General features: G+C 40.7%; 2 protein-coding genes across 2 annotated transcripts in view; both read right to left on the minus strand.

Moving 5' to 3' along the window:
• MAP7 (microtubule associated protein 7) overlaps positions 1 to 950 on the minus strand; it is a 114,520-nt gene extending 113,570 nt beyond the window's left edge. The window contains exon 1 of the mRNA XM_086743734.1: positions 832 to 950. Within this exon, the coding sequence (XP_086599860.1) occupies positions 832 to 877 (46 nt within the window). The 5' untranslated portion in view covers positions 878 to 950. The remainder of the gene's footprint in view (positions 1 to 831) is intronic.
• A 2,766-nt stretch (positions 951 to 3,716) lies between these two features.
• Positions 3,717 to 14,288, minus strand: part of MAP3K5 (mitogen-activated protein kinase kinase kinase 5) — a 106,344-nt gene continuing 95,772 nt past the window's right edge. Inside the window, exons 25-30 of the mRNA XM_086744904.1 lie at positions 12,799 to 12,904; positions 10,175 to 10,418; positions 7,243 to 7,355; positions 6,223 to 6,335; positions 5,249 to 5,325; positions 3,717 to 4,529 (exon numbers count right to left, since the gene is read on the minus strand). Coding sequence (XP_086601030.1) covers positions 4,469 to 4,529; positions 5,249 to 5,325; positions 6,223 to 6,335; positions 7,243 to 7,355; positions 10,175 to 10,418; positions 12,799 to 12,904 — 714 coding nt within the window. The 3' untranslated portion in view covers positions 3,717 to 4,468. The remainder of the gene's footprint in view (positions 4,530 to 5,248; positions 5,326 to 6,222; positions 6,336 to 7,242; positions 7,356 to 10,174; positions 10,419 to 12,798; positions 12,905 to 14,288) is intronic.

The raw sequence follows: 14,288 nt of genomic DNA on the forward strand, positions 1-14,288 counted from the left end.
CGCTTGCGTAAGCCAAAATCTCCTCCCTGCACCCTCCTCGCCCTTAGGACAAAATAAAAGGGTTTTAAAAGTGCTCTTGCAGCCTGCATCCCTCATCAGAGGGGATGCAGACACTTCCCCGCTGTCCTCACAGGAAGTACGGGCTTGCTGAAGCCCGTCGCTCCCACGCTTTTAAGGCGCAACTGAACCCCCGGCTCCCCCCTAGACCGCCTCCTGCTGCGGGGCGCAGGCCCCCGACCTCGGTACCAGATACCCCAACCCCACCGAGATACCCCTTCTCCGTCGCCGGGGGGGGGCCCCTCCCGTAAGCTGGATGTGTGGGTATTCACCCTCACTACGGGAACTCGCCGCTACCTCAAGCCCCCTTCAAAACCCACTGTCCACCACCGCAGCCCGGCACCCGTACCCCCCTCATGCCCCTTCCCTGCCGGCCAAGGCCGGGATGGGGGGCTGGGTAGGGTCCCGGGGGGGGCTCGGCTTTTCGGCGGGGGCCGGGCCGGACGCACCGCCCCCACCGGCACCGCACGGCTCTGGCCGCCAGCCGGGCCGGGCCGCAGCGCCCCTGCGTGGGGCCGTCCCTCCGGCGGGCTCCGGTTCGGGGTGGGCGAAGGGAGGACGAGCCCCTCACGACCCAGCGCACGGCGGGCACGGGCAGCCGCGGGGCGGCCCCGCACCTGTTGCGAGAGGAGGCCGCCGCCGGGCCCCGCTGCGCTCCCTCTCCTCACGGCCGCCCGCAGTCGGACGGGTGCGTAGGGCCGCTCGCAGCCCCCGAGGCGAGCCGCACACGCTCCCCTCCCCGCTTCTGACCCCCAACCGCCGGCGCCGCCTCACCTGCGGGGCGCCCGCACCCGCCGCTCCTGCCCGCGGCCTCCGCCATGTCTCCTCCGAGCCGAACGCGGCTGCTCCGCCCCGCGGATCCGCGGCCCCGGGCAGGTGAGAGCGCCACGTCTCCCCCCGCCGGCGGCGGCAGCGGCGGGAGCTGCCCGGCAGCAGGTGAGGGCGGGTACCGGCCACCCCCCAGGGGGCCGGGACCCCGCCACCCTCAGCGGCTGTTGTTGGGGTGCGGGCGGCCACCAGCCTGCCCGCACAGCCGGCTGCCCCGGCGGCACTGCTCTAGTCGGTACACCGCTGTTTGCCCAGGTCTTTTTTTCTTTTTTGTTCTTTTTTGTTTTTTTCCCCCCAGAAGGGTTCCCGCCGCCTTGCCACAACTCATTAGGTACCGGCGCGGAGAGAAACAGCAGGATTTTGGAACGAGTATCAGTTTCCCCCCGGTGACTCGACAGCAGGTGGGAGGAGTGGTGGCCACCTCACAAGCGCAGGCGATGCGCCACATCCTTTGGCAAAGAACTGTACTGCTGTAGCCTCGTTATTACGGCAGGGGCTGTTAAACAGCCAGGTACGTACCCAAACCTGCCTACAACACCTGGCTTCCAAAAAATGGCTCTGTGAAGAGCTGGCAGTGTGTAAGTCCTTTCTGTAAAGGTCATGGTCTTGTTACCTTTCCTAAGAGTTCGCCTAAATTTGCCCTAAGCCGTTTTCCAGGGTTATAAGAGTGTTTCTCGTAAAAGTGTTCTAGGTCTGGATTAAAAAATTGTTTCATTTTGCATCTGCATTTAGGTAGTACCAGTCGTCACAGCTACGGTTGAAGAAGGGTGAATGAACCAGGGAACTTGTGGTACGCAGTTGTGATGTGCATCTAGGCAAGCGGATGGAGGTGCAGCTGCCCCAGTCTGGCACACTGGACAAAGCAAACTTCCACCACCGTGCAGAACATCCTCCTTCCGCAAACAACTAAGTTCAGGGCATGAGGTCTTCTACGGGAAAGAAGGATGAATGTCTTCTTGCACCAGGAGACGTTTGTGGTCTAAAGCAGAAGGAGCTAGGGCTTGGGTGATAAATGTGCCCTGTGGTTTGTGGGCAGGAGAGCGTGTGTGCTACAAGAAGAGGCTGGGCTCTACACTGAAAGGTGCAAGACACTAAAAAACCAGCACTGCCTTGGTCAAGTTTTCACTTCTGTGATCTGCCTGGCTCTCTTAACAGAGGTGGAAAGGTCTCTGAGTCCTAGATTACAATAACACTAGTCAAGGACTAAGAGGCTATCCAAGCTCAAAGGGAGTGGTATGTCCTGTAGTCAAAAGGTTGCTGTTGGCAAAATCCTGCACTAAAACATAACATGTCCTTACAACATGATCTCATGTCCCTCAGTTGTGATCCATTTAAGCATCCACCAGCATACTTAGGGAACCAGGCTGAGGAGTCCCAAGCTAACCTGCCTGATGCAGTCTGTCCCAAAATGTTTCTTCAGGTTCTGTTCAAAGATATTAAAAGTCTGGTACAACCTACATGCAGTAGCCTGAAGTGGAGATATTACACAAGCTTTTGTGCACAGATCTGGTATATAGGTAAGCTCCGCTGTTCAGGGAACCACATTCAGAGGAGTTCTTGCTCTCTCAAGTAGCATAAGTGCACATGGCCCACCCTAGGCACACACCAGACTTGATACAGTCTTACAGTGGAGAATACAGAACTGACAGCTGAGCAGCTCTGCAGACCCTCACCTTGAGTCTGGTGAGGCCAGCAGTGAACTATAGGAATTAATTCCTAGTTAGTGCTAGGCTAGGTCTTGTAGAGACATTAAAATGATTCCTTGATCACACCCTCTTCTCTTAGACATAGCTGGCATTACTGAGCACCCTGAGTCATAGACTCATAGAGAACAGGCTGCATGCCTTCACAGTATCAACACACGCATAAAGCACTGTAGTTACACTCTGATCTATTCATGCTGGAGGAAATCAGAGGTTTTCAAACTGTAATCATGGACTGATACAGCATCATGTTTCACACAAAAATGAAATTAGGGAAGTTCATTGTCCTAGGGTCACTTTTCCACACATAGAGTTTTTTTCATTGCATTGGGTTTTGCAAGTCAACCTCCACCACTGGTCTTTCCAGTGCTTAGAACTACCTTGAAATTATACTGTTTTCTGCTGTAGAAACTGTTAAACATCAGCTATGTTTCTCTTGAAATGTAGTTACATTTTTGGAAGGAGTTGAATCTGTCTGTGCTCAAACATCAGTGGAACCATCTTCTGAGTAAAAAAAAAAATTAACTAAAATTATTTCATTTACTCTTGTTTACCATTCTTTAATACATAATTTTGTTGGGTTTCAGTCAGCAAAAATTACTACACAGGTTAGGAGAACATGTTTATGTTTAGAAAAAAAATATGTAATTTTCTTTGAAAATACTTGATAGACCTGAAAAATTCAGGGCATAAGCTGTTCACCGATTACCAAGACTTATGAAGAAAGAAGCAGCTTCTGTCCAGGCAAGTCTTACTCACAATGGAATTTTTTTGCAGCTGCCTTATAAGAATCTGGTGATGCCCCGTGCTAGAATGCTGGAGTGACAATGAGAGTGGATGGACTGGGAATATCCACCATCTTTTTTCACTGTATGTGAGAAAAGAGATACTACATAAACAAAAACAGAAGAAAACAACAGGCCACAATGACTACTCAGTGCACGGAGGCAGGACATTCATTTCTCAAGTCAAGTAGTGTACCCAGAGAAGAATTTTGTTTGGCCCTGGCTTGTCACCACGGGAATTAGACTGAACAGGAAAACCAAGAAAATACGCAATGCTATGATTATCAAACTCCAATCACAGTAACTTTAACATGTGTCAGAAAGGTTCCCTTGATACTCAGTATGATTTTTTCCTCTTTTTTATTCCAATACTTTCCAATTCTACACCTTTATTATTTTAAAAGTCCAAAAATATAGGAAAAAGTAAGTCTTAGGTTCTTTTTATTTTTAACTGTGTATGTCAGAGATAGCTTTAGAACAAGCTAACATTACTGTGGTTCAGGTGTATGCAACTGGTACAGTTCAGTAGTACATAAACAACTCAAACAAATGCACCATAGAACTTAAATTACCAAAAATAAACAATATTAGACTGTGTAGAGCAGTATGTAAAAACAATTACCTTCAGGTCTTGCACACTAAAAGAAAAATATCTAATTGTGATTGAAATTATGAAGTTCTACTACAGATTATTGAGACATATTACAAAGAAAAAATAAACTTGAGAAGTTGTTGTCACATTTTGGTTTTGTTCCAGTGATGTACAGTCACATGAAATCTTAGAACGGTTTTAAATGAAATTAACATCTGGTTACTTTAACTACAATATTTGGTGAGTTTAATGGGTTGCGTTGTTGGCTTTTTTTTTATTTTTTGAAAAACTTGCATGTAAAAACACTTAAAGTAAAATAATGTTGCAGGTCATTTACCGATTCCTTATGGATTACAGGAGTAAAAGCAGTCAGGAAGCTGCAGTGTTTTTAACATTGGTAAACAAATACTGGATTAAAGTGCAACAGTCCTTCTGACAGCACACCTGCTTTATGCTGAAAGGAGATCTCCCTTTCTGCAGAGAAGCGAAGAAAAATTTCAGTGTCAGGCGTGCTTCTCTCGGAAGTCAGTGATGGCCTTCCAGAGCGTGCATAGCATTCCTCCTCTGTAAAGAAAAATCATAAAGATGCTCAGGTACAAAGATACTCTCCAACTTGAAAGCATTCCAATTTAGGTGCCTTCTGATTTTCTTGCTCTGTTTTTGACCAGTGAAATTCAGTGGGAAGGCTGATCAAAGGTGAAATTCAACATGCAATATTCAAATAGAGAGCAGAGTCCTTTTCTGATTATGGTACAGGGCAATCTTCCCACTTTTCAGACACCTGCTTTCTGGAATTCAGACTTCTGGTCTGAAGAACCTGCATAACCCACGGCAGACTTCTAACATTATGAAAGTGTCGATTATGAAAAAATCTTAACACCTGCCATACTTTTAAATTATTTATAGTTAGTTATTTATTTTTAAACTGACTGGGCACACACAGAATGTTTGATGATGATAATAAACTACAGAAAGTTTTACAATTTCTACCTTTTAAAATAAAAGCAAGGTTCTAATGGGCTATCCAACGTCTCCAGGGGTAACCTAAAAGCTTTACTTCAAAAATTTACTTTTGCTTTCCTTTAATAAAAAAGCTTATTTTAAAATTTAAACAGTATCAGCTGTTTATCAGGAATGCATCAGTAGACAAAGACATACTGGAAAATGTTACTTAATTTAAATTAACACGGCACAATCCAATAAACAGAGGCTTAGTATTCATTATTTTCTCTTGTAATAAAATACATGCCTGCTCAGCACAGTTCATTTAACTGAAGCATTACCTCAGTCTCAAACATTTCAGATCATCTCGTGTAACATAGCAGAGAACATCCATTAATGTGTAGTCTTCAGCCAGGAACTACAAAAAGAAGTTTAAATGAACATTTTGTCAGAAATATAATCTAACTTTTTAACTTTTATATACCATCTGCCCTTAAAAATAAGGTTTAAGTCTAGAAGAAACCTAAAATGGGGCCAAAATGTGGTACATGTAACAGATTAATCCACACAGTTTCTAGAAATACAGTGGAACTTCATTTTTATACTGTATATTCTACATTGGCATACCAAGCACAACTTGAAAGGTGTAATGCTTTTACAGCTACTCAAAACTTTTGTCAGCTGGCATTTGTATTGCCATCATTGATACGTTAGAGTGACAGACTTCACTGAACACAGATTAGAGCATAATTAATACCACATTTCACCCATGAGGAAATTAAAAACAAGTTAAGACCTACCTTTTCAAAAATAGCATCTAAATTTGATGTACTTGAATTTTGAGTAACCTTTGATCTGATCTGTAGGAGTGATAACTACATGCAGCTTTTCCCAAGTCAGCTGAAATTGAGATGCTCAACACCTCTAAAATTATTTAATTTGCTGCAGAGCAGACCAAGCTACTTCAGGAGATTTCACTTCAACACAGTTAGCTAAGGGTGTATATGCACCTTTATTCAGGGTATAGTCAGCAGAAACTGCTGCAATATGTGAAGACACTGAAAAATTATGAAGCAAAGCAATATTGTCAATTTACCAGGACATTTTATTCCCTTATTCCTAATCAGATCTAGGAATTATTAGCAATACTGTATCTTTATGAAGGTCTTCCTATTAATCGCTTTTTCCTATCCTCTGAAAACAAATTCATCTCTCGAAATGTGCTAAAGTAATTGAAAAGGTTTGGTATCTTCTTCCATTGAGTCACACAACAGTACTGCAACGGTGTCAAGACAGGGAACAGAACCATTGCTACCTTATTTATTGTGGCCTCATCAGCTCCTTGAACGGTCAGCCAGTTTATGAGATCAGGGTCTTCGGTCTCTGTGCCAGTGGAATGACGATGACAGACAGACAATCCAGGAATATCTAGAACAAGCATTTTTGAGAAAAGGTTTTGTGTTGCCAAAGCAACCTCTTGTCATTTTTGACTGCTGAAGCGCTTTCTTCAGTGAGCCTTTCCTACAAGCTTAGAATACCAGTATCCCCTTAAATAAATGTCAATTGCCAGAGCACGCAAACAATTACAATTTATAGACAGTTATACACCAATTACTCTACAGTTAAAACAGTGAGGAGTACCGTTAAAGTAGTGTCAACATTGATACCGATACATTTTCTGTCCTCTTTGGGAAATGACTTTCCTAGCACAAGGCACATCAGTTTCACTGTTACTGTTTCTACACTCAGGTTGTTGCATTAATTTAGCTGAACTGTTCAGTGTAACTCATACAATTGGTGCGTAGGCAATGCCTTAGACTGAGGATCAGCTGCTTTTGGAAAGCAACACTTCTTTGAGGCATAATACACCAAAACATCAAACTGCATTAGCGCTTCCGCCTTCTTCAGGGCAGATACATATCAAACTCAGCTTCCCTCAGTAAGCTTTAAGTTGTAATTTACATCTCATCAATTAAATCCTCTTAAACTTTCAGTGTAACAATTGGAACAGTCTGTAATGCAAAGAACACGTATCTAAACATACTAGATTATCCTATTTATAAAGAATGTTTATTCTGTAGGATATGAGCCTTGTACTCCTCCATATAATCACAATAAAAAACATTTACATCATACCATTCCTTGCAGTGTGACTAACAAATTCAGTAATTTGTTTCCACAACGTACATTCTTACTTCAAAGCAAACCCTACCAGAAGCAGCATAAGAAAGCATCTTTGCTGGGATTTGCTCAATAAAAAGAACAGAAGTTTAGCTGCCACTGTCTTCATCTGTAGCCAGTATGAAACTTTTCTCTGGAAACTCTTCTCACTCACCTATTGGATGTGACCTAAGCCGTAAGTTTCTGATCTCTTGATCTTTTTCTTCTATAGCTTGATGTAAGAGGACTTGAAATTCTCTCTCCTTTTGAACCAACTCCTCCAATAACCTGTGAAGTAATGGGAAGGAAGCACATATTTCCTTAAGTAGTTCCAAGTTTTCAGGAAAGCAGAGATCTTACTACACTTCAATTGAAAACCTTCTTGACAGAGGCAAGGACAGATTTCTTCAGCTTTCATAGGAACAGCTTCTCATTACAGATTTATTATGTCCTATATCAAGACATAAACATCCACTGGTTCCTAAAGCTACAGCTCTTTAAGAAAAACAGCCCCAAACACACCAGCCTCCATATACACATCCACCCACTAAACAGGTGGTATGGTACAAAATTTCAGTGAAATTCCTACAGCCAGCATTCTGTTTTAAACAAAACTGTGTAACTGAGAAGAACAAATATCAAAGTGCTTCATAAACCAAAGGCTAAACTTTGTGACATAATCCTTTGTAAGGAAAAATGCCAGTTCACATCTCTCCAGCAGATATTTTCAAAGGTGTGGCAAGGGTGGAGCTCTGATGAAAATCTGGTAAAGACTTATGGTTGCATTTCTTAAACGGGGAAAATGCGTTCTCATCCACACAAGGACTGTCCCTTCCTCACATACTAGGCACTTTGTGCCTACCCTCCTATGCTATATGAAGAGTGAGAAAAGAGGAGGCAAATACCTTGTGTTCTCTCCTAAGCAATTACTTCTGACAACATTAAGCAGAAACAAATTGGAAATAATGTTTTACTTCCTTCAAAACACAAACCCAGAGAGAAACCCAGAAAGATTCAGTGGTCATCACCTTTCAAACTGATCAAAGGAAAATAATCAGAATACAATGGAAAAATGAGTACGTGAAACCGCTGCAATTTGTTATTTTAGAAAAGTATTTTAGTAAAAACGAGGACTTGTGAACAATATTTATTCAGGAACTTGGTCAGAGAAGTTGGATACAGAGAACACACTCATAAACCTATCACTGACTTCTGAATCTTATGAAGTTCTGCCTTGAAAGAATTGCAGAACCTTCATCCCTTCCTTGAAGCCTTTGTCAGCCGAAGAACTATGCAAAAACTGTTCCATTTTAGTATGATTTTGTTTCCCTGCAGTGTTTTGTTTTGTTTTGTTTTTTCCCAGTTTTATTTATTTATACCAGTTGAGCATGACAACTTTTTTTTCTGGACACTGAAAGATAGGGACATTCCGGAATTCAGCTAGAGAATGTGTCACAAAAGCATCTTACCTGTCTTTGCACAGAAGTAAACAGCATCTCATATGATTGCTTTTTAAAAACGTCTAGCTCTACTTTCAGCTTGTATGCAGGCCGACCAGCAGCATGGTTGCATTTGAGTGCTTCCAGACCTGAGCTAACAATTCTTAACAAGTCCACCCTGCATGTCAACAGAGCTCTCTGTGCCTCTACACAAACCCACAGCTTGGTTAATCTCAGTGCAGACTGATATTCTGTCCAGACAGGCATGCAGTCACCTTTCAGTTAATTTATTCCTCCTCTATCTATTCTGGTTGAGAAGGCCTTCGGGCTAATAAAATAATCAACTATTTTCTCTTGATAACTGCTTGCTACTTATGACAATAAAGCTTCAATTAATACTTAAACAACTGTCCATATTATTTACCTCAAAATTTCTGCATAAATGACAGGATGGGATTATCTGACAGAGGCTTTGTTTTGAGAAATTTACAAAAGCTAAGTGCTGGAAAACAGTACCTCTACAAATTGATCACTTCTGATGCTACTTCCTGTCATAAACTAGGGAAGTAAAGGGAGTCAATCTAAATTATTGATGTTTTTGTTTATTTAAGTGTATCAATAAAGAAACCAAAATATTTGTCAGTGGCTATCACAAGCAAAAAAAATGAACTGTTGACATAAGAACTCAAAAATAACAATACTTTATTAAAAACAGTACAGTCTAATGAATTACTCTATGGCAAAATTACTGGACACATTTAAAAAGTAAAGTGCAATTTAAATTGGAACAGTAAGTACAAAGAATGTTCTAGCAGCGTAATGACTCTCTTATTGAAGAAATGTCTTTCTAGCAAGGTGATATTTAAAATTTACTGAGATCAGTTAGAAATCCTATGTCATAAATCAGATACTTGCAACTTTAAAATACCTACTTTAATCAGACTTCTAATGAAAAGAAAATATAGAAAATTATTTTGATAAAATAATGGAGATAGAGATTTGTCTCTGACATTTCTTAAACAAATAAAAAACCCAAAAGAATGACTTCTCAGGTTTAAAGTACTAATGTATTATTTCTGAAAAAAACCAATATCCAAATTTCTGGCTTAGTACTTCTTTTAAAGAGCACACCTATCTGTCCCATCTTTCTCTGATGAACGAAATTTATTTAATAAAATGGTAATGCTTGCTGGTAAGCACAGATTGTGCTGCAGTGAATTCTGTGCACAAAACAAGTCTGGAGCAGTTTCCTTGTGGAGTTCATGTGTGGCTGTTGACTAGCCTGAGTTCATTCCCCAAGAATAACGATAGAAAAGAACAGCAAGTTCTGCCTTAATGGAAACAAAACATAACACTATTCATCAGCCATACACAGCATATGAAGGAGAGAAAAAGCAGAAGCTTGGCAGCAAGCTCAATTTTTTCAGACCTCCCTTGAAAGGGCACTTGAAATCAAGACTGACCTTAACTCGCATCACTTTTGTTCTGAAATGAATAAGACTAATGGAAGGGACCAGCCGCAGCTAAACAATGACTATCATTTAAGTGAACAATTTATAGTACTACGGAATTTTGATACTGTCACAAGTATTCTAGCATATATATTTTAAAAGCAAAACAATACGTCCTGTCACAAGTAGGCTAGCGTCTCCTGATGTCCAGACATACCTGTTTGTCTCTAATTTTAGCCTGCCCAGCTGGACACTCAGTGATCTGTGAGCAGCCTGGGAGTCATGGGACACGGTAGAGCTGAGTGTGCTTACACCTGAGGTAGCTACTGCATCTTCCATGACAATGCAAGGCTGTTGGATAGTTTGATTCTGAGGCTGTTCATCTTGATCTTCTTCAGCTTCTATATCATCTTGATCTGCTGTATCACTTTCAGATGCAAGACTAAAATGTGGCCTCAATTCTATTAGTAACATTAAAATACAAGCAAAAGAAAAAAAAAAAAAACATTAAAGATGCTAAACATGAAAACAAAAGCAGACCTAAGTGGCTATTTAGAGATCATCCTACAGCTTTGGTTAAACTAGATCTGAAATTTCTGCAGCAAGAGTACAGATCATGTTTTGTAGCAATTTAAGACCACTCAGATTGTAACAACATCTTACTTCATGCCTAACAAATGTTCAAAACCTCTAAACCAAAAATCTGGATGATTAGGATTTCAGATTTGGCTAGCATTTCATGTGAAATTGTGCTGAAGTACCATATGCAGCAGAAGTACTTTCTTTTGCTTTATTCCATTCTCACTGGTTTGTAATTTCTTATGTGTCTGATTTGAAATGTTTTATTAAACAAACAACTGTTATTTCTCTTATATCCAACTATTTCTGTTGTTGCTATTCTGGCATATTTATTGTAAGAATACCATGTTTACAAAAAAAATCGTATCCAAAAATATAGAGTGGAAAAAAACAGACAGACCCCTTTCCTAACAATTAAAAGTAGCACACTTCCCTTCTACTTACAAGAAAAAAAACCACTGCCTATTTTGTCATGAGGTACCACCACAAAATGGCAGATGCAAAGCTATACAAGTACTCTGGTTTCTGTTATTCCCTGTTTACTTATCAGAGCTTACCAGGTATGCAAGATAAGTACACAAGATTTTACACTCCTACACAACCTATTATTGCAACAACATCTGTTTGTTAATTCTAACTATTTAATATAAATCTGTCTTCCTTCCTTCCTTCAATTGTGGTTTCTTACTGCTGAGCACTCCCTTTAGCCTCCTCACCAAAACATACTTTATTTATGAATCACACTTGGGTTTTGTCCTTTCTGCTGAAGAATGAGCAAGTACATTTCTCTTCTTTAAAATAGGGATATCCGTTCCTTGATAGATTTCACCTCTTCATTTCTATACTACATACCTTTTTCAAGGCTGAGCATACTAAGATCAACAGAGTTGTGCTTCCTCTAAGCTAAAGAAAGCAGATTTATTATATAGCAGTTACCCAAATATTGCTAGGCAAACATGTCTGAATTTGCTTTGAACTTCTGCATCACACCAATAAGAGCAGAAATTCATTTTGCCATTGTCACCACCAGGAAGCATAACTATACAACATCTGCCTCTTACCACTCCTAGAATGTCTCATAACTTTCAGAAGTGTTAAGGACACAGATAAATCCTCATATCATTCATAGGAAAAAAAAAAAGAAAAAAAAAGAGAAAAAAAATATCAAAGGGAAGGGGAAGGAACCAGAAGTAGGGTAAGGAAAGTAGGGAAGATGCAGATGATCGGTGCCTAAAAGCTAGTAGGGCACAGAGGCTTGTTTAAGTTTGACCATGTGCAATTAATGCCGATACTGAACTGTATGGGGAAGAAGAGTCTATTAAGGAGGAATTCTACAGTACTCCTGTTATACAACAGTAAAGTACATGCCTATTAAAGGTGTTTGGCATTCCAATCAAAAGACAGGTTTTCCTTATGACTTGAAAGTAACACAGAAACCCTATTTATGCCTTCCTGGTTGTGCCGGGGACATGGAAAATACCAAGGAGAACAGGAAGAGCTGTAACTTTTGTTGGAATTTTTAGATCCCCTTGTTGATAATTTAAGACATAACCCACTGCAGAAAACAGGAACATAAGTATTTTGACTTCAGACTTAAAGCACTAAATGATATATTTGAAAATTTCATCATTAATTTCACTGCAGAGAATGGTAGAATCACAAGCTTAGAGGTTAAGAAGCAGCAGAGAAACTAACTCTGGAAATAGGTAGACTAATAACACAATGGGCTACAGTTTCTTCTACACAGACTCCTTCCCTCAGCTAAACTGTGCATCCAAAATACAATATTCAAACTGCAGGCACTGCAGTTTGCTTGTTTGTTTTTTGTGTGTGTGGGTTTTTTTTTTCCCCTCTTTTTTTTTTTCTTTAGACATCATCTGACCAGGAGCCAGAGAGACTTCTGAGTGCTTGAAAATGCTTATCATTAATCTGCACTTTGTAAAACACCTTCCAAAACTGGCATGTGGTCTGTCCTTTGGATTTCAAGAGGCAGCATTGTGCACCTCGAAAAAATCAGGCCTCAGAGCACCTCAGCCTACTACAGCTCACTGTGTTGCAGAATTGTTCAGATGACGCATCTTGAAAAGGTGCTTTCCGAAATAACTTGGACAATACACTGATTAGTTTTTGAGTTGCAAAACAAGGAACAGGAAGAAGGCCACTGCTGGTTTCAAAATCTTAAGCGAAGCATCATAATCACAGCTCTAAAGGACATTTAAAGAGATTAGCTAATAAATATTTGCTGAGTATAACATGACTCACCTGGAACCAGAATAGTAATAGCAGTCTGCACAGCTTTTCTGATTATGCTATCCAATGCAAACATCCAATGTGGCTTGATGTTATGATTTCGGAGAACTTTATTGACCTTGCAACAGAGAATTCATTTCAGATATTATATCCCACTCAGCTTAAAAGTATAATATATATCAGCATTATATAAAGTGTTTGAACTTACAGATGCTGTATCAAAAGCAGGTGATTAAAACTATTTCATGTTGTCATTAAATGAAGAAAATAGCAACATTGCCAACTTCCACCATTTTATTACAAGTCATGCAATATTTAGTATTTTTCATCAAGTAGTAATTCCTGTGTTAGGGTATTTTTGATGACTGTGATAGTAAAGTTTATTTAACCTTCACGGGTGTGGAAATAAACTTAAAAAGAATGCGAGCAAGATGAATACTAAGGACTATATAATGAAAGGGTTGTAACTGAAGCTAATTTATCTTGTTATTTTTTTGGCATCATTTTCACTGCTTGCTCTGAGCAGTACTTATCTATTTTAAAGTACAATTGTAGAAAATATCAAAGAACTAATGTAATGCTGCTCCTTCTTGGTTTAGAAAATAGTTAATTAACATTAGTTTAAACAGTCAGGGGATTTCAGTTGTATGCTGTGTTAGTTTCTCTTTCCTTCTACTTTTTACTTTGTACAGTGAGATAGTTTTCTACACTGGGTTACTCCTAATTCCCCACAAGCCTGCTTTCAAACCACTTTTAGCCATGTTCCCAGGTGCCTCTACGGATGCTCCCTGCCAGTTGTGAGAACACCTCTACCCTGGGGGAATTGTTTTCCAACTCCCAAGTGACAGGGAAGAAGCAGGTGGGGTGACAGTGCTACCAGGAAACGCCTAGCCACAGTAAATGGCAATAGCACAAAACAGACTCCGTGCCGTTTTCCAGGCATGGAAGCAGTCCAAACCAACAGACTTTGTAGGAGCAGAACTCCAGAAGTTGCAGGGAGATAGAAATGTAACTATATTTAGAAATTATGAAGTTATTCAAAGCCTTATTAAAAAAGTAGCAACTACTGTTTACTAAAAAGTGTGGCAAGAAAACAGTTCACTCAGGTCTTCCTAAAAAGGTATTAATTCAGTTCTTCCACATTGTCATAACCTCTCTGTAAAAAAATGACTGAAGTTACAGAAATGATGCCTTCAGAAGATGTATAAGAGTTAATAAATGTTATCACATTATTATCACTGCCCCAAAACAGCAGTATTCAGTAACACAGTAATTTACGTAGGTACCTGTAGTGAGTTTGGCTGGGATGGAGTTAATCTTCCTCACAGCAGCCTGTATAGTGCTATGTTTCAGACTGGTGACTAAAACAGCCTTGATAACACACCCATGTTTTAGCTGCTGCTGAGCAGAGCTTACGCAGCCTCCGGGCCTTCTCTGTTCCTTATGCTGCCCCACCAGCGAGTAGGCTGGGGCTGGACTAAAGGCTGGAAGGGGATACAGCC

The sequence above is a fragment of the Chlamydotis macqueenii genome, chromosome 3 (assembly GCF_036417535.1).
Source record: "Chlamydotis macqueenii isolate bChlMac1 chromosome 3, bChlMac1.mat, whole genome shotgun sequence".
Taxonomy (NCBI): domain Eukaryota; kingdom Metazoa; phylum Chordata; class Aves; order Otidiformes; family Otididae; genus Chlamydotis; species Chlamydotis macqueenii.